Source organism: Ammospiza caudacuta, chromosome 4, assembly GCF_027887145.1.
Source record: "Ammospiza caudacuta isolate bAmmCau1 chromosome 4, bAmmCau1.pri, whole genome shotgun sequence".
In the NCBI taxonomy this organism is placed as follows: domain Eukaryota; kingdom Metazoa; phylum Chordata; class Aves; order Passeriformes; family Passerellidae; genus Ammospiza; species Ammospiza caudacuta.
The window spans coordinates 73,580,111-73,605,167 of record NC_080596.1 but is presented as its reverse complement, the minus strand read 5'-3'; the positions used below and the strand labels follow the sequence as shown (position 1 = coordinate 73,605,167).

The 25,057-nt window shown below is 53.0% G+C and overlaps 2 protein-coding genes across 3 annotated transcripts in view; one reads left to right on the top strand and one right to left on the bottom strand.

The window, feature by feature from the left end:
* MAVS (mitochondrial antiviral signaling protein) lies at window positions 1–7,297 on the bottom strand. Its single transcript, XM_058803718.1, has 7 exons — window positions 7,277–7,297; window positions 6,518–6,647; window positions 6,227–6,407; window positions 5,697–5,914; window positions 4,785–5,349; window positions 3,509–3,663; window positions 1–2,912 (listed from the first exon to the last, which is right to left on the bottom strand). The coding sequence occupies exons 2-7, from the start codon at window positions 6,632–6,634 to the stop codon at window positions 2,277–2,279; spliced, it is 1,872 nt and encodes a 623-aa protein (XP_058659701.1). The 5' UTR covers window positions 6,635–6,647; window positions 7,277–7,297; the 3' UTR covers window positions 1–2,276.
* Window positions 7,298–9,283: 1,986 nt separating this feature from the next.
* The window catches only part of PTPRA (protein tyrosine phosphatase receptor type A), a 131,226-nt gene continuing 115,452 nt past the window's right edge, over window positions 9,284–25,057 (top strand). For both annotated transcript variants that reach the window (XM_058804366.1, XM_058804368.1), the window contains exon 1: window positions 9,284–9,518. The gene's annotated coding sequence lies outside the window, so the exon portion shown is untranslated. The remainder of the gene's footprint in view (window positions 9,519–25,057) is intronic.

Sequence of the window (25,057 nt, the reverse complement as noted above, 5' to 3'; positions counted from 1 at the left end):
TGAAGCATCAAACCAATTTATTATAGTTAGTAAAAGGCTTTTTAGCCTGTTAGTAAAAGATGTGCTGGGACACAGCTCCCTCCTGCACCATCTCCTGCCAATGAGGCTTTAAAGTGCTACATAACAACTGTGAAAAATCCTGGCACTTCACAGCAGCAATCTGAACTGCTTTCCCCAGTGTGAGGTGGTGACAAACCAGCTGTTCCACAAGAGAAACCCAACATGAAAAGGCAAAGCATACAAGCTGTTGCTTAAATGTATGGAAAAACATGGGCAGAATTGCACAGGCAAGTAAAGCATCAGAGAAGAGAGCCTTGGTATGGATGAGGCTGGTTTGGGATCTCATGGATCTGCCCTGAATTACAGAAAGTGTGCAGAAGGCAAGGCCCTCCTGTTAGGGAGTGAAAACCATTTCATCTGTGATGGGAAGAGCAGCCCCACATCCCTCTCCTGGCAGAGGGGGCTGGGTGTGTTTAAAGGATTGTCCCTCCCTCCTTCAGCAGCAGGCACTGAGCAAGGAATGAGCACCTCGAGCTGTTCTGGAAAGCAGCCCTGACACCCTGACACAGCACATCAGCACCTCCCTCCTGCATCTACTGGCTGGCCTTGGTTCATGGAGGCACTTCTTGGATTTCTGGGCAGAAGGGAACTATAGGGAGGGAGGAGCAGCCGTTGAGGGCTGAGTGACCTTTCCCACCACAGGCCAAGCTCTGGGTGTGATGGGCTGGGCTCCCTGCCAGCAGGAAGAGAGGATTTTGGGAACTCATTTAGGATGAACAAGTTAGTGGGATGAGGGAAGTGATTCTGCTCCTCTGCTCTGCTCTGCTCTGCTGAGACCCCACCTGCAGTGCTGTGTCCAACATAAGGATGTGAAGCTGCTGCAGTGAGGCCACAGGACTGAGCCCTCTGCTCTGGACACCTGGGAGTTCTCAGCCTGGAGAACACTCAGAAGAGACTTTCCAGCACCTTCCAGTACTTAAAAGGGCTACAAGAGAGCTGGAGAAGGACTTTGGACAAGGACCTGGAGGGACAGCACAAAGGGGAACAGATTCCCACTGTCAGAGGGCAGGGATGTGGGATACTGGGAAGAAATTCTTCCCTGTGAGGGTGGTGAGGCACTGACACAGGTGTGGCTGCTCCATCACTGGAACAGTTCAAGGCCAAGCTGAATAGGGCTTGGAGCAGCCTGGAGCAATGTAATTATTCCAAGCTGTTGCTGCTTCCCTGCTTCACTGTATTTTAGAATCACAGAATGGTTGGGGTGGGAAGGGCCATCAGTGAGCATCTCATCCCAGCCCTCTGCCATGGGCAGGGACACCTCCCCCAGGACCAGTCTGATCCAAGCCCTTTAGACACTGGAAGGTGCTCCAAGGTCTCCCCACAGCCCAGAGCATCTCAGACTCTGCTGTGGCCTCCCTGCAGTTGATCCTGTTTGTGTCCCAGCCTGGGCAGAAGGTTCCTACACCCCTACCCCACAACAACAGGTATCAGGAACTCCATCCACCCTTCCAACCAAACTCCAAAGATCCAGCCTAAAAATCAAAGACACCCAGCAACTTTCTGTGGGACCAAGTCTGCTTGAAGTTGGCATTGCCTGAAACATTCCTCTTAAATCAGAAACCCCTTTCTCTGCCTGGAGGGGGTGAAATGAGGCTGATCCTTGATAATGCTTGTTAGATGCAGCTCTTTCCTGACCCTCATGTTTATCCCCAGGGTCAGTACTACATGAAACAATCCCAGAAGGAGCAGCAGAGCCAGAGACACCAAGTAAGGCAAACTGAACATGAGATGTCCAGTGGAGGCTGCTGCACCCACCCTTGGGCACATTTTCAAGCCAAGATGAGCAGAGCCAAGAAAATCAGCTCTGCTGTTACAGGATACCTGCACCACCTCTCCTGGCTGCATTGCACAAAGGACCTGGAGGTCACCCTTTGGATCACCAGTTTTTTCCCTGAGACTTCCTGGGACCAAACAAGACATGGAGAATCACCATAAGTGCTTTTCTTTTTGACTCAACAGAACATTTTGGAGCGAGATCTTCTCCCTGAGGGCTGTAAAAAGAGAAGGCTACAGCCAAGAAGATGGCTGGGAAACGGGAGGGAACGGACCCAAACCCAACAGCATCATGTACCAAGGCCTCTTCCAGCAGAACCTTCCAGAAAAAGATTTAACAACACCCCTACTGCCCTTTGCTACTCTTCAGGCTTCAAATGCATTGGCCAAAATCCTGTTGCCAGAGCAACCCCTGGCTGTGTCACTGTCGGGGTGTCCCATCGCTATTTCCGCAGCCGGGCGTACACGGCGAACGCCACGGCAGAAATGACGCCCACAGCTGGAAGGATGTACAGCAGGGACAGGCCACTGCTGTCCCCCTTTGGGGCTCTGCCCTGAGGGGAGCTGGTGGCACTGCCAGAGCCGGAATTCACGGAGCTTCCAAGGGGAGTGACCCCATCGCTGTCGGCTCCAAGCTGGACGCTGGGGTGATGATCCACACAGAGCTCGTGGGTGCCCAGGGAGCTGCTGTCCCAGCCTGGAGCAGGACAGGAGTCTCTCCTTGCTCCAGGTGCCTCCTTTGCTCTGGGGCCTGCAGGAACTGAGGAGACTCTGGGCAGTGCTGCTCCTGAGCTCAGGCTATCCCTGCTCACCAGGATCGGGTCGCTGCCGAGGCCAAGGCTGCTGGAGGGGTTGCTGGGCTCCTGAGAGCTCGGGTGTCTGCTGGCCACCTCTGGGCTGCCCGGAGGCGTGGACATGAGGACATCTGGCTTGCTGAGCTCCTCTTCCTTCTCCTCATCACTCTGAGGTGCCCAGATGCTCGTGGCAGAGCTCACCCGGGAAGCCGATCTCCCAGCCACGCCTTCGGAGCCACCTACCACAGCTGTGCCCAGGACTGGGTCTGCCGAGGCTGGGAGCACCTTTGGGAGACAAGGAGAGGGGCTGGGGGCACCTTTGGGAGACAAGGAGAGGGGCTGGGAGCACCTTTGGGAGACAAGGAGAGGGGCTGGGGGCACCTTTGGGAGACAAGGAGAGGGGCTGGGAGCACCTTTGGGAGACAAGGAGAGGGGCTGGGGAGCACCTTTGGGAGACAAGGAGAGGGGCTGGGGGCACCTTTGGGAGACAAGGAGAGGGGCTGGGGGTCAAGGGGAGCACCCAATGGCCTGGGCTTGGGGACACAGGTCCCAACAAAGCCACTTGAACACAGTCCCCACGGGTTGGGTCACAGGTAACAGGGAGGTGAAGGAGGGAGGAAGGAAGAACAGTGGAAAACAGCACCTGGAAGCCAGAAGACTGACTGGCAGGGTAAGGAGTCAAAGCCCAACAGAGTTTGGCCCCCTTCTCCCATGCTCCACCACACAATGTGTGTGGATGGTAACATAAACACCACAGTGGGGGTTAAAAATCCCTGAATAAACTCGTCACCAGTGTGACACTGCAACAGAAAATCTCCTAACCACTGGGAGTGCACAAGGACAGGAGTGAAGTGCAAGTGGCAAGAGGAAAGGTCACCTACTTTCTCCTTGGCTGGCACACAGGGGGTGCTGCTGGCTCTGTTCCCAACAGGCAGCTTCTTCTCTTGCGTAAGAGACTTCACAGAGCTGTCACGGGATGGGACGGTGGCTCTGGGCACAGGGGTGGCACCCAGGGGAGCTGTTTCCACTGAAGGACCTGTCAGGGAGAAAATAAAACGTGTTGTGTTAACCAGGGGGCCTAAAAGGTGAGATTTGCTGATTTGTCCTTCCTCAAGGAAGCTGTGACAGGACAGTCCTCAAGCTGAGGGGGTGGCACAGGGAGCAGGACCCAGTGCTCTGGCTCTGCTGTGGCACCCGAGCTTTCCCTGCAGCTGCAGGTAACTCAGGCAGGGAGGGCACCAAGGCAAACAGAGGCTTTTAAGGCTCCTGAAACTCCATGTCCCCCCGGCCAGGAGGTGCTGACCCCACATGGCAGAATGGAAAGGGCTGGAAGAGCTGGGTGTCTCTTTTCCCACCCCAAGACCCTGGTGTGGAGGACAGGGCTTTATCCTGATTCTTAGATGCCCGAAGGTGAGTGATGTAGGAGATGCTAAAATTCCCCCACATGCATACAAAGATCTCTGCAAACCAGGGGGAGAACTTTCACACCTCAAAGCTGCTCCCAAACTGCCAAAATTAAAATGCAGATGGATGAGATGACCATTGTGGGTTCCTTCCAAACAAAATATTCTATTCTATTCTATTCTATTCTATTCTATTCTATTCTATTCTATTCTATTCTATTCTATTCTATTCTATTCTATTCCATTCCATTCCATTCCATTCCATTCCATTCCACTCCACTCCACTCCACTCCACTCCAATCATTCCCCCAGCACTGCCAAGGCCACCATTAACCCCTGTCCCCAAATGCCACATCCAAACACCTTCAAAATCCCTCCAGGGATGGTGACTACCACTGGCTGGCCTGGACAGCTTATTCTAGTGCTTGACAACCTCTTCCAAAAAGAAATTTTCCTTACTATCCAACCTAAACCTCCCATGACACAATTTTCCTCTCATCCTGTTGCCTGTTACATCTCCACCCTGCTCCACCCTCCTGTTGGGAGGGAGTTGTAGAGAGCAAGAAGGTCTCTCCCAAACCTCCTTTTCTCCAGACTGAGCTCTCCCATCTTCCTGAGCTGCTCCTCATCAGACTTATGCTCTAGAGCCCTCCCAGCTCCATTCCCATCTCTGGAACACTCTTGCAGTGAGGGGCTCTCAGCAGCACCTCCTGCTCCCCGGTGGCTGCCTGGTTCTGCCAGGAGGGACACCCACCTGCACTCCCTGGGTGCTGTGGCAGCGTCCCCACCCGCTTCTTCTCCACATCAAACTGCTCCTGGATGAGGAGGGGGCTGCGCACATCCACGAAGCTTCCTGTGGGCTCACCCTGCCCAGAGCTTGGCACAGGCTGCTTTGTTGGCACTGGGTTTGGGGGCACAGCACGAGTGGCCCCCTCCAGGCTCGGTGGTGACTCTGTGGAGACATCTGAGCTCTCTTCGGGCTCGTTCCTGGGCTGCCCAGGGCTGTGAGTGGCACCTGCATCCCTGGATGGAGCAGCCCTGCCCAGGCCCAGGCCGGGCGTGCCGCGGTGCAGGTGGTTGGCATTCCCAAAAAACCCATTGTCCACACACACCGGCCGGCGGCTCAGCCAGTCCCGGCCCTGCTCTGGGGACACTGCTGGTGGCACAGCCATCCCTGGTGTCCCTGGTGACACTGGCACGGCCCCGGCGGGGTGGGAGAGATCCCCCTCTGCGCTGTGCCCGCCGCTCGCTCCGCCATGGACTTTGCTCCCAGGTGGAACCGGCTGGGGACTCTCTTGCTCCGGGAGTTTTTTGGGGAGCTGGAAGGAAATGAGATGTGTTAAATCACTGGGATGAGGGGGTTTGGGACACCCATGAGGCTGGTTATGAAGGGGGTCTGGAGTCTCTCTTTGGGACCCACCCAGGGGTTGGGGGCTGTGGAGAGAAGCCTGGACTGGCAAAGCAGAACCTGCACTCTCCCCATGGAATGGAATGCCCCTGGAATTCAGTTACAGGGCCATATATGAGCTGTAAGCTACCAAATGCAGCAGAGATCAGCAGTGAGGGGCTGCTTTGGCTGGCCCTGGCCCCACCACAGGCTCCCCATACCTAATCCAAAGGGCCAAAAGGGATCTTTGTGTCCCCATCCAACCTGTGCCCTGCTCACCGATTCCTGCACAGGCACTCTGGCCTCCAGCTCCGTGCTCGTGGTGGTGCCAGCACTGGGCAGGACAGGGGGATGGTCACCAGTGGCCAGGTCTCGGTGTGGCTGCCCAGCCAGCGGGGCAGAATTTGGCCCCCGGGGTGGTGTCTGGGCACTGATGGAGGAAGGCCTGGGATGGGCATCACTGGGAAGGGAGGGGGCAGCAGCAGGAGCTGAGGAACCTGGAAGAGACAAGTGGATCATTGCAGGAAAAGCTGAGGAAGCAGAGGATAAGTGTGACACTGAGACAGTCCCTGCTCTGTCCCCACATCAGCCAAGCCCACAGCACCCCTTTGTTCATCTTTCCATCTTCCCTCAGCCGCTTTCAAACATGGGTCTGTCATCCTCAGACATGTCACCACAGTGAAGGACATCCCTGGGACAGTCACAGACACCTCCAGCACCCTGGGAAACTGAGGCAGGCACAGAGACAACTTCATGCCCCCATCTCCAGCACCCCACAGGACACACCCAGGAAGGATGAGGCTACATACGAGGTCGAGGTTGCCAGGCATCATAGACTTCCTGTAGCTCATCAGCCAAGTGCCCTGCGTTGTTGTGGTGCAGTGCCTGGATGAGATCCTGCACCCAGCCCTTGCGACACCTCAGGTGCTGATAGAACCTAAACACGGCTGCCTGGTTGCCCCGTGTCTCCTCCCGGGCCAGGAGTTCCTCCTAGGAAAAACACACAGGGTATCTAAGAGAGGGTCTGGTTTAGAGGTAAGACAGCTCTATGTTGTCCTTGGGGAAGGAGCCTGGCAGAGCTCAGGCAAACAGGAAATTACTCTGTCAGAATCAACCAGGCAGGTCAGGGAATTGGCCAGCGACGCCACTCGGATAGTCCCGAACTTCTTGAGGTTTCTCGTAATGTGGGTGTACACTTTGTCCTCAGCCAAACCCATCGTGGCTCAGCACCTGCAGAGGGACAGAGGCTGCGGGTGAGCAGAGGCTGCGGGTGAGCCTCAGGCTGTCTCAGAAGCTCGGGCAGGCACCCGTGCCCTGGCACAGACACCGCGATGAGACAGGGGAAATCCTGTCGGAAATCACGCACAGAAAATTCGTTTGGGTTTAAGCTCAACGCTCAGCTTCACTTCCATAAACCTCGCTTATTTCTACCATTGCCCAGACCGTGTTTATTCCCACCCTGGTTGTTTGGATTCCGTCGGCGGGTTGGGGGCTGGCCTGGCGGCAGGGTCACGACAGGCGACAGGGAAAAACAAGCGGCACGGCCAAGACAAGCGCCAGAGGCCAGGGCGGGAATCTCGCACAAGCAACGGGAAAACCAAAGGGGAAAGCACAGGGCTCCTTCCCACAGGGAACAGCGGCCCGCAGGCCGCGACGCGGCTCTGCGCGCCCTCACGGCGGGGGCCCCCCCGCCCTCAGCGCGACCTTCAGCCCCCGGGGGAGCTCCGGGAGGTTTTCCGCTCGCAGATCCGCCTGGCAGAGCGGCCGGCGGTGGCGGCCAGGGCCGTGGCGGCCGCAGGGGTCAGTGCCGCCCCGGTGTCCCCTCCCCGCCGCCCTCACGGCCCCTGAGGGCCCCTCACCTGCGCCCGCCGCCGCCGCGCGCCCGGCACAGCTATGGTCCCGCCCCCTTTGCGTCGCGTCCGCCGCTGATTGGCTGTGGCGCACGCCCGTCACGGTGATTGACAGGTAGTGATTGACAGGGGGTGTGACCGGTTCCGTGTGTCTGGGGTCAGCGGGGACAGGGAGGGCATGGAGTGGGGACAGGGAGAACATGTAGCGGAGACAGGTCCTGGAGAGGGGACAGGGAGAACATGGAGCGGAGACAGGTCCTGGAGAGGGGACAGGGAGAACATGGAGCGGAGACAGGTCCTGGAGAGGGGACAGGGAGAACATGGAGCGGAGACAGGTCCTGGAGAGGGGACAGGGAGAGCATGGAGAGGGGACAGATCCTGGAGAGGGGACAGGGAGAGCATGGAGAGGGGACAGATCCTGGAGAGGGGACAGGGCAATCCTGGAGCGGGGACAGGTCCTGGAGAGGGCTCAGGGAGAGCATGGAGAGGGGACAGATCCTGGAGAGGGGACAGGGAGAACATGGAGAGGGGACAGATCCTGGAGCGGGGACAGGGAGAGCATGGAGCGGGGACAGATGCTGGAACGGGGACAGGGCGGTCCTGCAGCGGGACAGGGTGAGCATGGAGCGGGGACAGATCCTGGAACGGGGACAGGGAGACCATGGAAGAATTTCTTTATGCTGAGGGTGGCAGAGCACTGGAACAGCTGCCCAGGGAGGCCCTGGAGTCTCCCTCTCTGGACACATTCCAAACCCACCTGGACACATTCCTGTGTCACCTGCTCCATGTGACACTGCCTTGACAGGAGGTTGGACTGGATGATCTCCAGAGGTCCTTTTGAACCTCGGTATTCTGTGATTCTGGGAGCTGTTCAGCCTCAAGAGCAGACATCTGAGGGGGGACTTCATCAATGTGTATAAACATCTAGAGGTGGCGTGCCAAGAGGATGGACTAGGCTCTGCTCCGTGGTGCCCAGCAATGGGACAAGAGACAAAGGGCAGAAACTGATGGAAGTTCCACCTGGATATGAGGAACTTGGTCTTTCATGTGAGCACTGGCGCAGTTTCTCCAGAAAAGCCTCATCCCTGGAAGTGTCTGAGGCCACGGGTGATGGGGCTTGGAGCAACCTGGGATGGTGGAAAATTGTCCATGGCGGGGAGTAGAACCAGATGCTCTTTAAGGTTCCTTCATACCCAAACCATTCTGTAGTTATAATTAATTGAAGCCAGCTTTTCTCATTCTAAATTATAAAAAAGGATCATTTTTCTGGATTGTTTCTGATTAAGAAGAGATCTTGTTGGTGATCAAAACTTACCTCACGAAAACAAAAAAGCCACTCAGTTGCACCCAGGAATTTCTGTTCACAGAATTACAGAGTGTACAATCATCATCATAAATCCCAGAATCACAGAATCATACAATCACGATCATAAATTACAGAACCACAGAATCGTACAATCATGATCATAAAGACCAGAATCATAGAATCACAAAATGTTAAAGGTTTGGAAGGGACTTTAAAGATCATCCCAAGCCTGCCACGGTCAGAGTGAGGCCCCATTAAACCAGGTTGCTCAAGGCCTTATCCCACCTGGCTTTGAAAACTTCCAGCGCTGGGGCATCCACGACTTCCCTGGGCAACCTGTTCTGTTCTCACCATGGTCACAGCAAAGAATTTCCCCCTAATATCCAATAGAAATTCCCCCTTTTTCAACTTGTACGCGTTACTCATTGTCCTGTCTCTGCACCTCCTTCCTAAGAGGTTTCTCCGACATTCCTGTAGTACCCCACCAAAACTTTATGTTTGTAATTAATTTCCTCATTAATAGTGAGTTAGTTAATTAATTTATTTATTAATTAATTTTTCCTACTCCGGAATTTTGGGACGTGGGAACCGGGAAGGGGCGCAGTGCCGCCTCCGCGCCACCAGGGGGCAGCACCGCCCCGCGCCGCGGGCCCGCCTGGCCACGCCCATGGCCACGCCCCGGCCACGCCCCCGGGCCGGAGCCGCACGATGGCGGCGGCAGCGGGCGGGCGGCGGCGGCGGCGCCGCTGAGCGCCGGGAGAGCCCCGAGGGGCGGCGGGGGCTTCCCGCACCCCTTCCCCTTCCCTCATCTCCCCCTCCCCTTTTCCCCCGATCCCCTCCACCCCCGCGTCCTCCCCCGCTGCGCCGTCCATGGTTACGGGCGGCCGGGGCGGCCTCGCAGCGGAGCCGTTTGGGCGGGAGCCGGTGAGGGAGCGGCGGCCGCAGGTGAGCGGGGAGGGCCCGCAGGTGCCCCCCGGGGTGGGCTCGGGGTGGTTGTGGTGGCCTGGGGGTGATGGAAGGGGCGAGGGGAGCGATCCAGGCGTGTCCGTGGAGTTGGGGCACCCCCGCCCTGCCGGCGCTGAACTTGGGGTTTGGTGTTCGTGTGTTTGTAGGTGTTGTTTGTTGGTGAGAATGAGGATTTCTGAAAGTGAGCGCGGGCTGGGGATCTTGGATTTGCTCCCTTGGAGCGGGTCCAGAGGAGGCCACTGAGTTGATGGGAGGGATGCGAGGAAAGGCTGGGAAAATTGGGATTGTCCAGCCTGGAGGAGAGAGGGATCCGGGGAGATCTAATGGGGCTCTGTCAGTGCTTGAAGGCAGCACGCAGGAAAAATAGAGAGAGAGACTTTTTATAAGGGTGACAGGATAAGGGGGAATACTCTCACGCTGAGAGTATGGTTAGATTAGATGTTAGGAAGGAATTCTTCCCTGGGTGAGTGGTGAGGCCCTGGCACAGGTTGCTCAGAGAAGCTGTGGCTGCCCCTGGATCCCTGGAAGTGTTTAATGCCAGCTTGGATGGGGCTCTGAGCACCCTGGGACAGTGGAAAGTGTCCTTGCCGTGGCAGGGGATGGAACAAGGTGAGCTTTAAGGTCCCTTCCCACCCAAACCATTCCCTCGTTCTATGAACTCCCACCTGTGGATCTGTAGTGACCCACAGGGTTGGACACGGGGGTCCAAGCTGGGGACACCCCTCCAAAACCCAAAAAACATCTGCAGGGCAGGGCCACCATGGCCACAACCTCCTGCCACCACCCAGCACCACCGGGCTCCCTGCACGCCTCCATCGGGCTCAGTGAGGAACCCTCCTGAATCCCTGGGCACATCCAGGTGGCCAAAAGCTTCTTTGGGGACCAATATTCCAGCTTGGGGACTTGTGGCCTGGCTGCTCCCTGGGCCATCCTTCCAGGAGATGCTCCAGGGTGGAGAATTGGAAGGGACACCCTGTGGGGTCTGAGGGCTCTGTCCCGTCCTCCAGGGCTCTGTCCCTTCCTCCAGAGCTCTGTCCCTTCCTCCAGAGCTCTGTCCCGTCCTCCAGAGCTCTGTCCCTTCCTCCAGAGCTCTGTCCCGTCCTCCAGAGCTCTGTCCCTTCCTCCAGAGCTCTGTCCCTTCCTCCAGGGCTCTGTCCCTTCTTCCAGGGCTCTGTCCCTTCCTCCAGGGCTCTGTCCCTTCCTCCAGGGCTCTGTCCTTTCCTCCAAGGCTCTGTCCCTTCCTTCAAGGCTCTGTCCTTTCCTCCAGGACTCTGTCCCGTCCTCCAGGGCTCTGTCCCTTCCTCCAGGGCTCTGTCCCTTCCTCCAGGGCTCTGTCCCTTCCTCCAGGGCTCTGTCCCTTCCTCCAGGGCTCTGTCCCCTTCCCACTGGCTCTTCCCACTCCTCCAAGGGTGTGTCCCCTCCAACGGGAATCCCAAATGGGAATGTCCCTGCTGCTGTCCCTCTCCAGGCTCTCCCACGCTCGGGAGCTGCATCCTCCTCCCTCCTCGGCCAGCGCTCGCTTGTTTCTGATCTTGGATGTCATCGAGGGTGGAAAATGTGACAGGAAGGAAGGGAGGCTTTTTTTCCCTCCTGCTAAATATGGACTGACATTAAAAAAAAAAAAAAATCCAAATACTGTCGTGAAAGGAATCCCAAGCTCTGTTTGTGGAGGGAGAGCAAAGATGTTTTGTGCCTTTTCATTTCCAGCTGGGAAGTTTCGCAAGGAGCGCTGGAGTCCTTGCCGGGAGCCTCAGGAATTTACTGAGCTCGTTCACAGGACGCTCTCCCAGCGTCTTTTATGCGAAAATAAAAATTAGTCATCCTTTTCTCTGCCTGCCCGTGGCTGGGGGAGAGCTTGCTGCAAGCATGCAGGATGCTTGGAAATATTTAAGGATTTATTTTTTTTTCCTCCTGTACAAGGAGTTCTAGAAAGGACAGGAAATAAAAGTGCGGCCCCAACAGGAGTTTTTCATCTTTATTTTAATTCCTGTTGCTGCAGCAGGGGAAGGATGTGCAGCCAGGTTTGCAGGGAGGATTTGTCTCTGTGGAGCATCAGATGGAAACTCTGTGCTGGTTGGGAAAGCTCCGCTCCCAGGCTCGATGTGGATGGTGATGGCATTGTCACAGGGATCACAGGGATGGTGATGGCACTGCCACCTCCCTGGTGGCTTCTGCTGTGGCCAGGTGAAGAGCTAGGAAGGTTTTTGGGGAACAGGGAGCCCAAATCCCCTGGGATCTGGGGCTGCTGGGGAGACAGAGACTCAGTGTTTGTGGTGGGCAGAAAGTGGGCACTGCCACCTTCCCATTCCACAGGTTTCTTTCCATCCCTGTTGGAGAGCTTCCTGGGGGTTTTTGCCTGATCTTTATTAAAACAGCTTTGCTTAAAGCACCTGGTTGGTTACAGCTGGCTGAAGGTGGTGGAGTCATCCAAGGAACAACTGAATGTGCACTGAGTGCTCTGCTCTGGTGACAAGGTGGGGATTGGTCACCAGATGATCTTGGAGGTCTTTTCCAGCCTAAATGGCTCTGGGATTGTGTGAAAGCAGTGGGGCATCCTGGGAGGTGCTGGAACTGATATTTCCCATTTCCAGCGTGCTGGTGCTGCTGTGGACTAAGGAGACACAGCCCTGCCCTCCTGACACATCCCTCACAAACAGCTGCACCTCTGTGCTGCTCTGTGATACCGCTCCATGTCCAGCATCATCATCCTCATGCATGAGTGGCTCGAATTCCCCTCTCCCTGTCTCCTCCTGCTGCCAGCCTGCATCTGTTCTGCCCCAACCCTCTGAGTTTCCAGCAGGGTAATCCCAATCCAGAGGCTGTGTGACCTCTGCTGTGCTTGGCTGACCACTCTGTGGTCTGTGGGACGCTCAAAACACTGGGGAGCGTGGGGTGGGATATTTTCTGTGGGACTGAGCACCTGGAGTGCTTCCATAGGGTCAGGGGTGCCACCTGTAGGGTTTCCATAGGGTCAGGAGCGTTCCATAGGGTCAGGAGTGGCACCTGTAGGGTTTCCATAGGGTCAGGAGTGTTCCATAGGGTCAGGGGTGCCACCTCAGGGTTTCCATGGGGTCAGGGGTGGCACCTGCAGGGTTTCCATAGGGTCAGGAGTGGCACCTGTAGGGTTTCCATAGGGTCAGGAGTGGCACCTGCAGGGTTTCCATAGGGTCAGGGGTGCCACCTGTAGGGTTTCCATAGGGTCAGGAGTGTTCCATAGGGTCAGGGGTGCCACCTCAGGGTTTCCATGGGGTCAGGGGTGGCACCTGTAGGGTTTCCATAGGGTCAGGGGTGGCACCTGCAGGGTTTCCATAGGGTCAGGAGTGGCACCTGTAGGGTTTCCACAGTGTCAGGAGTGTTCCATAGGGTCAGGAGTGTTCCATAGGGTCAGGGGTGCCACCTCAGGGTTTCCATGGGGTCAGGAGTGACACCTGTAGGGTTTCCATAGGGTCAGGAGTGGCACCTGTGGGGTTTCCATAGGGTCAGGAGTGTTCCATAGGGTCAGGAGTGGGACCTGTGGGGTTTCCATAGGGTCAGGAGTGGCACCTGTAGGGTTTCCATAGGGTCAGGGGTGTTCCATAGGGTCAGGAGTGGCACCTGTAGGGTTTCCATAGGGTCAGGGGTGTTCCATAGGGTCAGGAGTGGCACCTGTAGGGTTTCCATAGGGTCAGGGGTGTTCCATAGGGTCAGGAGTGGCACCTGTAGGGTTTCCATGGGGTCAGGGCTGGCACCAGCTGCTCCTGGTCCCCCCTCCTGGTGTGACACGGTGACCCCTGGCAGCTGCTCTCTGGGCTCATTCACAAATCCCATTTTCCCCTGGAAATCAAACCAATCCCTGGGCTTTCCCCTGGCTGTGGAAGTCATTGGGAGGCAGGCAGGTCTGTGAGCATCCCCAAGGCTGCAGACAGGAAGAGCCACTTGAGCAGAGGTAGGAAATGTCCGCCTGGAGAGCACTGGCTGATTCATCTCCTGCTCTTTAACCCTTTCCCCCCTGCTTTCAGTGGCATCCTGCTGCTTTCCTTCCAGGCTCAGAGCCCAGGGAGGCTCTGGCTGGATCACAGAGCACTGCTGGGTTTTGTGTGTTGTGTTTCTGTGGTTTGGGGTGTGTGGTTATCCAAACTGGATAACCAGAGCATCGGCAGTCACATTAGGGAGGATTAATATTTAATATCTAGGGTATGAACCATTGTGCTTAATCACTATCTGAAGGGCTTAGGAATAGATTTAGTGATAAGCAAGTGATTCCTGAGCTGTCCAGAATGATTTCCTGCATCTTCCTCTGGAGCAGCAGCTCCTGGGTATCGCTGCAGGCTGGTGCAATCCTGTTCTTCCTGATGCCTCCAGTTTTTATAAGTGGCTAGAGTGGCTTCCATCACGAGTGTTTGCTGCTCATTAAACTCCCAAATACTCTGGAAACCCTTTTTCTCTGGTGCAGCTCACGTGGCTGGGCTGTCAGAGTGCTATCTGTCAGCACTTGAAACTTCTGTGTGTGTGGGAAACATGTGGGATCCATGGCATTGTCACTGTCACACACAGGCACTGGTGAAGGGGCAGCTCATTCATTCTTTTCTCTGTCTGACCCCTTTAGGAGGATTTCCATGTCATCTCCAGGCTCCCACCATGGTCCTGGAGCTCCCCATGAGAGCAGTGCTGCTTCCACAGCTGCTCCATGTGGCCTTACCTGGGTTTTTTCTGTAGTGCAGCAAGGTGGGAGCTGCCCCTCTGGGGAGGGGTTGCTGTGTTTGTGCAGGGAGGAGGGGATGGTGGGGAGTGCTGGCTCCAACAAGAACCTAAAGTGACTCCAGAAGAAGCAATGAACGTTCTCCAAGGGCTGGAGCCCCTCTGCTCTGCTCAGGCTGAGAGCTTCTCTCACCTGGAGAAGAAAAGGCTCCAGGGAGACCTCAGAACCTCTTCCATGGCCTGAAGAGAGGCTCCAGGAGAGCTGGAGAGGGATTTGGGACAAGGGATAGAGGGACAGGACGCAGGGAATGGATTCCCACTGCCAGAGGTTGGGTCAGACAGGATTTCAGAAAGAAATGTTTGCCTGTGAGGGTGGGCAGGCCCTGGCACAGGGTGCCCAGAGAAGCTGTGGCTGCCCCATCTCTGGAAATGTTCAAGGCCAGGCTGGAGAGGGTTTGATCTAGTGAAGGATACCCATTACCATGGCTGGGGGTTGGAATGAGATGAGCTTTAAGGTCCCTCCCAACCCCAACCATGCTGTGATTGCCCAATTCTGTACCAGAGCATTCCAGTAATTCATCTCCACAGCCCCAAGTCCTGCAGGTTTGAGGTTGTGTCTCCATGGAGGGAAACCCTGTGTGCCTGCCCCTCCCTGGCCCAAATCAGGGCTCTCCTGGCTGGAGGCATCACCCACAGCTTTCAAACCCACCGTGCTGTGGTTCTTCCTGTGGTACCTGTGTGTTCATGGCAGCTGCAGTTTTGATGGTGGCAGTCAAAACACCTGAGTGTGGGTTGGGTTTGGCACATTGGTCATGCACAACATCCCAGTGTCTGCTGTAACAGGCACAGAGCTTGGAAATCTTTATAAAATTGGGATTATTTTTTTCCCAAAAAGACCTGTGGAAGAATTACACCTGTGGGAGAATAACAGGTGTGGAGGTTGGAAATCTTTATAAAATTGGAACTATTTTTTTCCCAAAAAGACCTGTGGAAGAATTACACCTGTGGGAGAATGAGTAACAGGTGTGGAGGTTGGAAATATTTTTAAAATTGGAACTAATTTTTTTCCCCAAATAGAAGAATTAGAGAATCGGGGAATAATTTGGGTTGGAATGGACCTTAGAGCTCATCTCATTCCAGCTTAAATAGTAATGATAAAGGACACCTTCCACCATCCCAGGTTGCTCCAAGCCCTGTCCAACCTGGCCTTGAGAAAGCTCCTTTTCTTCTCTGTGCAAACAAGCAGATCACTTGCTCAGGCAGCAGTGACTCTTTATTCCAGAATAATTTGTTGTCCTAATTCCTTCCTGTTGAAGCAACTCCATTTTGCATGGAATAATTAGCACTAATTTGGGCCTGGGATGGAAAACAAGAATTCTCTGACTTCAGAGGAACAGATGAGAGTGTAACCTCTGCCTTTCCCACGTGAGTCAGGTCATGCCATGCCATCTGAAGCAAAATTTAAAGCTGTCTGTGAGCCCAAACATTGCAGGGTGGCAGGAGGTGGAGGTGTCACCACTTTGAAGCTTTCTGCTGTTGCAGGGAGCTGAGCACAAGCGTGGTGAGGGGAGGAACAGAGCAGCACCTCCTTCCTTCTTGGCTGAGGCTGAGGAACAAATAAACAGAAATGTTCTCACTGCACTGATGTGAAAAGCTGCTTCTGAGCCAGCCTGGCCTGTTGGTGGATTCTTGGCACCCCAGCCAAGCACTTGAGACCTTTTTATTGCCACAAGGAGGATTTCCTCATCCTGCCCCGCAGTCTGACTCCATCCACTGCTATTTTCTGGTCCTTCCAGGACATCCCTGCTCTGCTTTCCTTTGTGAGGGAAGGGAAAGCAGCCAAATCCCTTCCCTGCCCCAAATCCCTGCATGTCTGAAGAAGGGGAGGCGCAGGGCATCCTTCCTGCTTTACCCAGGTAAAATGAGATGAATTTTAGTGCAGGTTCAGTGTTTGCTGATGGGGTTGTGAGCACTGAGGCCATGGACATCTCTTCAGGATGAGTCCTGGAGGAATTGGAAATGGGAGATGTCCAGCCTGGAAATGCCAGCTGGCAGAAAATGAACTTTTATTGGCTTGATACCTGACCAGCAGACACCTTGGTTGATTGATGCTGCTTAGACACAGAGTTTTAAAACCTGAATTCATAATTTGGGGGTCCAGGACACTTCTTGGCACTCCAAACTCCATCAGTAAAGGTGTGTTAGAGGCTCATTGTGTGTGACAATGTTCACAGGGGTCTGAGGATGAGGGAAGAGATGAGGATCTGACTCCATCTTTCAGAAGGCTTGATTTATTATTTCATTATATATATTACATTAAAACTATACTAAAAGGATAGAAGAAAGGATTTCATCAGAAGGCTAGCAAGAATAGAAAAAGAAAGACTGTTAACAAAAGCTTGTGTCTCAAACTTTCTGTCCAAACCATCTCACTGTGATTGGCCGTTAATTAGAAACATCCAACATGGGCTAATCACAGATGCACCTGTTGCATCCCACAGCAGCAGATAATCAATGTTTACATTTTGTTCCTGAGGCCTCCCAGCTTCTCAGGAGTAAAAATCCTAAAGAAAGGATTTTTCATAAAATATGTCTGTGACAATTGTGGAGGTGATGCAGCAGCATACCTGTCTGAAAAAGCAAGGTTTGGCCTGTTGGAGCTTGTAGGTTCTGTGCATGAAGTAATAGGTGAGAGGAAGGCTGGATGCAGGTATGAGCAGTGAATCAATCAGCACTGGATTGCTCTGGGGCTGAACCAGCCCCCCCAGCATGACTGTCCTCCCATATCATGAGGTTTTGAAATAATCTCTGATTGTTGTGATGATCTAAACCCCAGGGGGGTTAGCTGGCTGTGGGCTCCACCCCAGCAGTGGTGACCTTGCTCCAGGGCTGAGGAGAGCAGCAGTTCCTGCTGTGGCTGCTGAGGCCAGGATGTGTCCCTGGGGCTGTTCTTCCCCAGGGAGCTGGAGATCATCTGCCCAAAAGAGAATTTGTGGAGCTTCTCCCCAAAACTGCCACCCAGCCATCCTCACTTGTCCTCTGGGAGCACTGATGATGGAATCACAGAATCACAGCGTGGTTTGGTTGAAAAGGGCCTTGAAGATCATCTCATTCCACTCCCTGCCACGTGCAGGGACACTTTCCACTATCCCAGGGTGCTCCAAGCCCCATCCTTGGGCACTGCCAGGGATCCAGGGGCAGCCACAGCTTCTCTGGGCACCCTGTGCCAGGGCATCCCCACCCTCACAGGGAAGAATTCCTTCCCAATATCTGATCTAAACCTCCTCTCTTTCAGTGGGAAGCCATTCCCCCTTCTCCTGTTGCTCCAGTCTCTTTTTATATTTTTACAATATTAGGAAGGCCCCAGTTAGGTCATCCCAAAGCCTTCCCTTCTCCAGGCTGAGCAATCCCAGTTCTCTCTCTTTCCTCACAGCAGATCCGATCATCTTGGTGGCCTCCTCTGGACTCCTTCCAAGAGGCCACAGTGGTGAATTTGCCAATTAAGCAGCAGATCCACAAATCCCTGGCATTGTCTGAGCTCCATCCCTGGCATTGTCTGAGCTCCATCCCTGGCATTGTCTGAGCTCCATCCCTGGCATTGTCTGAGCTCCATCCCTGGCACTGTCCGAGCTCCATCCCTGGCATTGTCCGAGCTCCATCCCTGGCATTGTCCGAGCTCCATCCCTGGCATTGTCTGAGCTCCATCCCTGGCATTGTCCGAGCTCCATCCCTTCCTTTCCACCTGGATTTTTGGAGGTAGTGTGTCAGTTCCTCCTCTGGGGATTTCAAACACTTCAATCACAACCTCAGGGCTGATGAGACTCATTGTGTCAGTCACTGCTGTTGTGCTCCCTGTCACACAGGGTTCTGCACCCAGGAAATCTGCTCCTGGCCCCAGAGGGGTTGCAACCAGCTCAAAGTGCTGCTTGCTTCCAGCCACTCCATCCCCAAAAAACTCTGCTATACCCAGTGCAGACCCAGCCCTGGACCAGGGACAGGAGCAGCAGGGCTGGAGGAAGAAATGACCAAGCAAGGCAGGGAAATAGGTGACAAAAAAAAGCCAGGAAGGAACTCAGGTCTGGCTGCTCAGCCAAACCAGGAGCAAAAGGATCTGCCAATCCTGATGCTGTTAGAGCTTTCTGGAACCCTCAAATAAGTAAATCTCACTGAGTAAGAGGAGAAATATGAAGAACAGGATTTGCTTTTGTGTGTGATTTTTTTAAAAAGCATTTTAGTGGTTTATAAAGATTCCAGCACAGCCTCCTGTTCCAGGCACCATGAGCAGCACAGGAATATCCTGGCTCACGACCTGCAGGTCGAGAGGTACCATAAATTTTTCTGCTGATATTGTGTGGCAGGCCAGCATGCAAAACTTTTCCTGCTGCTTTACAATTTGAATCATGTTTTTATCACACCAGCAGATAATCTTCTCACTCGTGTTGCAGAAGCCAAGCTCATGTGGATCTGTTTGAAAATAAATATATTCACATGTGTTTGCCAGTGGTGTTGAACACATGGTGTGTCTCAGAGCCTCTGGATTTCACTCTCTTGCAAACTGGCCACTCTTGAAGGCTCAGAAGTACAACTTTATTCCAAATGCTGCAGTTTCATACCCCTTCCATAGCACTAATGCCATCCCCTCAATGATGAATTAGAGATGAATGGAGATGAGTTAGAAATGAATAATAAATTGGAAAGCATGGATAATCCTTGAGATTTTCTCTTGAGGAGACTTTAAACCTATTTGGCTACAGGCAAATAGATGTTTTTAATCCCAGTTGCTGTGTAGAATTTGCATCCTCGTTCTGGTGGCAGGGTGAAAATGCCAGGTGGCATCTTTGGGTGCCTTGGTGGCAGCAGTTTATCTTTAGATACTGAGACTGGGATTAGAGAGGTTCAATTATTTTCTAATCTTATCTAGGAGTGTGCTTGATAACCCTTTCCATGAAGAAATTTTCCTTTCTATCCAATCTAAACTTCCCCTGGTGCAACTTGAGGCTGTTTCCTTCTGTCCTGTCCCTGTTCCCTGGGAGCAGAGCCTGATCCCCACCTGGCTCCAGCCTTCTGCCAGGGACTTGGATTCAGCCACCTCATTTATCATCTTTTTATACGTGTCTTGCCCTTCAGTGGTGGTGTGAGGGTTATTTTTTGACTCCAGGTGAAATCTGTGGCCCAGCCATTTGTGCTTGAACTGGGGCTGTGGTTCTAGGTCTGGCCTCCCAGAATCTAACATCCAACTGAATAAAAGCAGGGATAATAAATCAGGAAAAGGCTAGCTGAGAGAGGAAAGCAGCTGTGGAAGGGCTAAGGTGGATTCCTGCTCTCCTGAGAGGTAAATAAAAGGTGCAGTCATGTTTTCTCATCTCTCTGATCCCCTTCTCAACTGAGGCTCCAGAAAGGATGGCAAACCTGGTGGCTGCCTGAGCTTGGATCCATCAGCATTTAGGATGGTTTGGAGGGTCTCCAAGTGAATTCATCCCTCTTGGTGGCTGTTGTGAGGGTCCTTGTGGCACCTCATGTCCCTCAGCCAGGGCTGCAGGGGAGCTCTTGGTGATCCATGTGCAAAGCCAGTGCTGCAGGTGCATCTTCCACAAAGGTGACACATCTGATCCACCCAGGATTGGCTGTGGAGGCACCTGAGTATCTGATACTGCTTCTTGTGTCCAGGTTTTATTCATGATATAATGATGGATTTACTCCTCACTTCCCTTAAAATGTTTCAGAGCAACTTCTGTGCCTGTGCAGAGGTATTTGCCTTTTTTTTCTCCAGGATATTCTGTGGGGGTTGTTGGAGTTTATGTAACTTCCCATATGTTGCCCTCTTCTTGTAGAAACTTGAAGATAAATTGTGAAATGCAGGGAGCTGCTTTAAAAGGATCCATCCTCAGCTGGAGCTCATCCTGTTTGCAGGCAGAAAGGGGAACCTGGGAGCCCTCAGTGCCTGCTTGCTCTGTGGCACAGCTGAGTGAGCAGCATGGCATGGAGCATCTGATGCTGCTGCAGGGGGAGGCTGAGGGGAGCTGGCACGTGCTGGGAGGGTGGTGCTTTCTCCATGGAGGGGCTGCAGCCCCAGCAGCATCCCCTGCAAGTTCTTTCCTCTTTCCAGAGCTGCTGCATTCCCTGCAGGCCCCTCTGCCCAGCACAGGGTGTTTTAGGTGGAGGTTTAAGTCAGGATTTGTTAAACCACTTTGCTGGGCCTGATCCTGCCAGGTGCTGCTTGGTCTGCATTGCCATGTGTATCAGAGAATCATGGAATTGTTTGGGTTGGAAAAGCTCTGTAAGATCTTTGAGTCCAGCCATTCCCCCAGCACTGCCAAGGCCACCACTGACCATGTCCCCAAGTGCCACATCCACATGGCTTCTAAATCCCTCCAGGGATGGGGACTCCATCATTGCTCTGGGCAGCTGTGCTAAGGCTGGAGAGCCCTTTCCATGAAGAGATTTTCCCAATATCCAATCTAACCCTCCCCTGGCCCAGCCTGAGGCCGTTCCCTCTCCTCCTGTCCCTGTTCCCTGGGAGCAGAGCCCGACCCCCCTGGCTGTCCCCTCAGAGCCACAAGGTCCCCCCTGATCCCCCTTTTCTCCGGGCTGAGCCCCTGCCCAGCTCCCTCAGCCCTTCCTGGTGCTCCAGACCCTTCCCCAGCTCCATTGCCCACATCAAAGGGTCTGAGGGTGCTCAGTGTCCTGCAGATCCACATTTCTTGAGCCACAAGCTCAACTGGTAGGAGATTCATGGCTCTTGTTCTCTGCAAACTTAAACAAAGCCCTTCACTCATCACCCAGGTCATTTCTGCTTATCATTTTTGAGAATGGTTCAGTCCCAAGTGCCAAAGGAATTGTAGGCAGGATGCTGGCAGAGCTTGGAGCTGCCTTCCCCTGGGGCATCACACCATGTGCAATTAGGGTCTCCCAAAACATCCCTTTCCATTCCCTCTGCAGCCCCCCTGGAGCAAAACCAGGAAGCCCAGGCACTGAACAAACCCCTCTTTGGAATTTCAGGGCTGAGAAACTGAATTTGTGCTCTGCCTATTGCTCTTGTTTGTGGACAGAGAATGAGGAACTAACTCTGTGCACAAAGTGGATGGGAGAGGTGGAAAGTCCTGAGGGAAAAAAGTGCTTCAGGGATGAGCCACAGCAGGTCTGCCTGGGTCCCTTCTTTAGGGTCCCTTCCAACCCAAACCATTCCATGATTCAGTGATTCTGTGAAGCTCTGGCATTCTGGGCAGCAGAAAAAGGCAGAACTTGTTGAGAACTGCCTGGAAACTTCAGCCAGGGCTCCTGGACAGCCAGTGCTGGGAAAACTGAGCTCCCCCACATCCAAACCCAGGAACTGACCCATTTGGGGTTTTCTGAAGTTACTGCAAGATCATGAGTGTCTTTAGGAAGCCAGGAACTTTGCAGTTGCTCAATACTCAGCTGCTTTGGCCTGGCTTATTTGGCCTGGCTTTATTTTTGTAGGATGGATTCAGAGTTCCCAGCGTGGGATCTTTGGAGTTGAGTGTGTTTAGCTGCTGTGGAAAGAGGTCCTTGAGAGGTGGGGTCTGGCTTGGTGGCTGTGGCTTCACTGGAGGTGACATGACAGACCAGAACACCAGTCTTGGAGTTTAATTAGTTTAAATGTCTCTGCTGCACAAAACAAATTCCTGCCTTTTGCTGCCCAGAATGCCAGAATTTCATAAAATCTTTGAATCATGGAATGGTTTGGGTTGGAAGAGACCCTAAAAACCATCTGGTTCCAACCCCTGCCATGGGGTTGGAACACCTTTTACTGTCCCAGGGTGCTCCAAGCCCCATCCAACCTGGCATTAAACACTTGCAGGGATCCAGGGACAGCCCCAGCTTCTCTTGTGCTTGAAGGGTGCAAATCTCACACGCTCAGTTTGGGAGAGAATCTTTAAAATTGTGTTTTTAAGCTTGCAAGGATTCATCCTTTCAGAGAACTCATGATGCTGTGTGTGTACAGGGAGATTAATTTTGGGCTGTTCAGTGCCCAAAGGAAAGTGCCATGGATTTAAGGAAATTTGAGTTCCTGAAGCGCTGTGCCAGAGAAGGTACCCCTGCCCAGCTAAGATCATTCTTTATATTTAATATTGAATTCTCCCTCCCCTGCTGCTTCATTAAGGCAGTGGAGTTGCAGAAATGTCAGTAATTAACTAATGAAGGACAGGGGGGTAGTGCAGTGACAGCTTCCATAGGTGCCTGCTGTTATTCCAGGCTTTTCAATCCAGCGTGGAAAGGTCACCTCTGCATTACCCATCATGGCTGAGGCTGCTCCCATCCCACATCCAGAACTTTCTGTGCCACTTCAGCTGCTCCCAGCCCCTGTGATGGTCCTGGCAGGGCATTCCACGTCCTCCCTCCAAAATGGGATTTCAGGCAGGCTCCCAGCCCAGCTATCAGATCCTGAGCCCAGGGGTAGGAACAGGTTTGTCACTTCCACTTTTTTTTTTTTTTTCCATTTTACCTGTTACAGGAATTGTTGCTGACCTTTTTATTGTATTTGTGTTCCCCCCATATGAAGGAAGGAATGATGAATCTGACTCCATGTTCTCAGAAGGTTAATTTATTATTTTATGACACTACATTATATTAAAGAATTATAAACTACACTAAAGAATACAGAAAGGATACTTAGAGAAGGCTAAAAAGATAACAATGAAAACTCCTGAGTCTTTCCAGAGTCCCAACACAGCTTGGCCCCAACTGGCCAAAGAGTGAAAACAACTCCCAGCAGAATCCAATGAACCAATCACCTGTGGGTGAACAATCTCCAAACACATTCCACATGAGCACAACACAGGAGAAGCAAATGAGATAAGAATTGTTTTCCTTTTTCTCGGAAGCTTTTCAGCTTCCCAGGAGAGAAATCCTGGGCAAAGGGATTTTTCAGAAAATGTGGATGTGACACCTCCTCAAGCATTCCTTGAGCTTTGTCTTCTCTGGCAGGACTGGGCTGTTGGCACAGGGCATTTCCAGGAGGATTGTTTTGTTCTGGAGGTGACAAATGGCAGCTCAGCTCCTTTGGGATGCTGTGACACTTCCCAGGGGAGCACCTGGGATGCAGAGCTCAGATCTCTGTGTCTCTCCCTGAATGAAATCCTTATTTAAGGTCCTGCAGGCTCTGCCCTGGGGAGATTCAGAGTTCAGGCACTGGATTCATGAATTTTGGTGGGTTTTTTGGAGAACCAGTCCTGTGTCAAGCCTTGGCAGGTGCTGTGGCACAAACCCACCTTTGGACTCGGGCTGCCAAGTTCCATCCCTGGGCCAGCTCTCAGTAACAGTGGCTTTTGCCAAAGGCAGGATGGAATTTTGTGTCCTTCTTGTAGTAAGCCCTTGCAGTGACCCTCCTGTGGCTCTTCAGCCAGTTCTGAAGCATCTCTGGCTACCCCAATTTGCCTGTGGTCACTTGATGTGCAGTTCCAAATGATCCTGTGGTGTTGGATGTTACATTAGAATACATTTTTCTCATTGCTGATGGTTTTACTTCATATATATTTTAGAAGCTGGGCCCTGATTTTATTTGAAACTATCAAAACATTGAATAAAACACTCCAAAGCTTTCAAAGCATTTGAACTGTGTTCTCCCCTCAGACATTCTCAGTCATTTCCATCCTGGATCTGACCCCCAGGTTGCAGGTTGCTCCTTGGATCCACCTCCAGAGAGAAACAAGAGGCCTGAGGAACATTGGGAATGATGGTTTGGGGGAGAGGAACTGAAAATGAGTGTGGTGGTTAAATCTCTTCTTGCTACTAAGAGCCACTTGAATTTATTTTTGGGAGCAATTTTGGTCCATCCTGTTCTGGAGCTAAATTCATTATTTACTTTTTGGATTATCTCTTCCTTCCCTCTTGGCCTCCAGCTGCCAAACCCTCCCTTCTCCCCCCATGCCCTGGCACCCAGAATTGCAGCATCCTGAGCTCCAGCACTGCAGATGTGCCAGATGGGGACACTGAGCTCCTGCAGGTCTCAATTTTGGAAGCAACACAAAAATGATGATTTGAGAAAAACTTTCTTTTTGTACTGAATTTTGTCAGAGCCCAGCAGTGTTGAACAGGCACCTCAAGCTTTGTGCCAGAGAGCTCCCAAGTGTTGCTGCTGTTCATGGGATGGTTTGGGTTGGAAAGACCTTAAAGACCAACAATTCCAACCAGCAGGGACACCTTCCACTAGACCAGGTTGCTCCAAGCCCCTCAAACCTGGCCTGAAAGCCACAAACATCCTCTGCTTCTGAAAACCTGCCCCCTTTTGTCCCTTTGCTGTGGACAAAATCACACACCAAACACTTGCCCACTTAATTCTCACATCTGTTATTTTTCTTTCCTCTGTTTTTTAGCAGCTTTGAGTGCAAAGATGCCTATTTGTTGTTTCCTGGCTGCAGAGTTGAAACTCTTTAATATTCCTGTCTTCTGCGAGCTCAGTTCCGTGAACCTTCCTTCACTCCCCAGCCTCCTCCCATTTATCAAAGCCTGCCTTGCTCACACATTTGGTGCCTGATGAGGGCCTGGGGTTATTCCCATTGTGTCACACCAGGCTGCCTGCTGTCCCCAGGGAGAAGGGGATGGATGTGAAATGAAAGGAGGAGTTGGTGCTGTGGGACTGAGAAATGCTGGTCTTTGAAATGCCCTAAGCCTGGAGTCGCTTGCTTGGAGAACAGGCCCAATGATGCTGGCCACTTCCCACTCCAGTTGCCTATTCCTTGGTCCAACAGGGATTTATTCCCTCAGAAATGGGGCTCATTCATCCCACTTCAGGTAATGGGCAGCTGAGGAGGCAACAATTTAATTTTTTCCTAGAATAGAACATTCTGCATTGACTTCCATGTTTGATAGTTAGCTGTGAA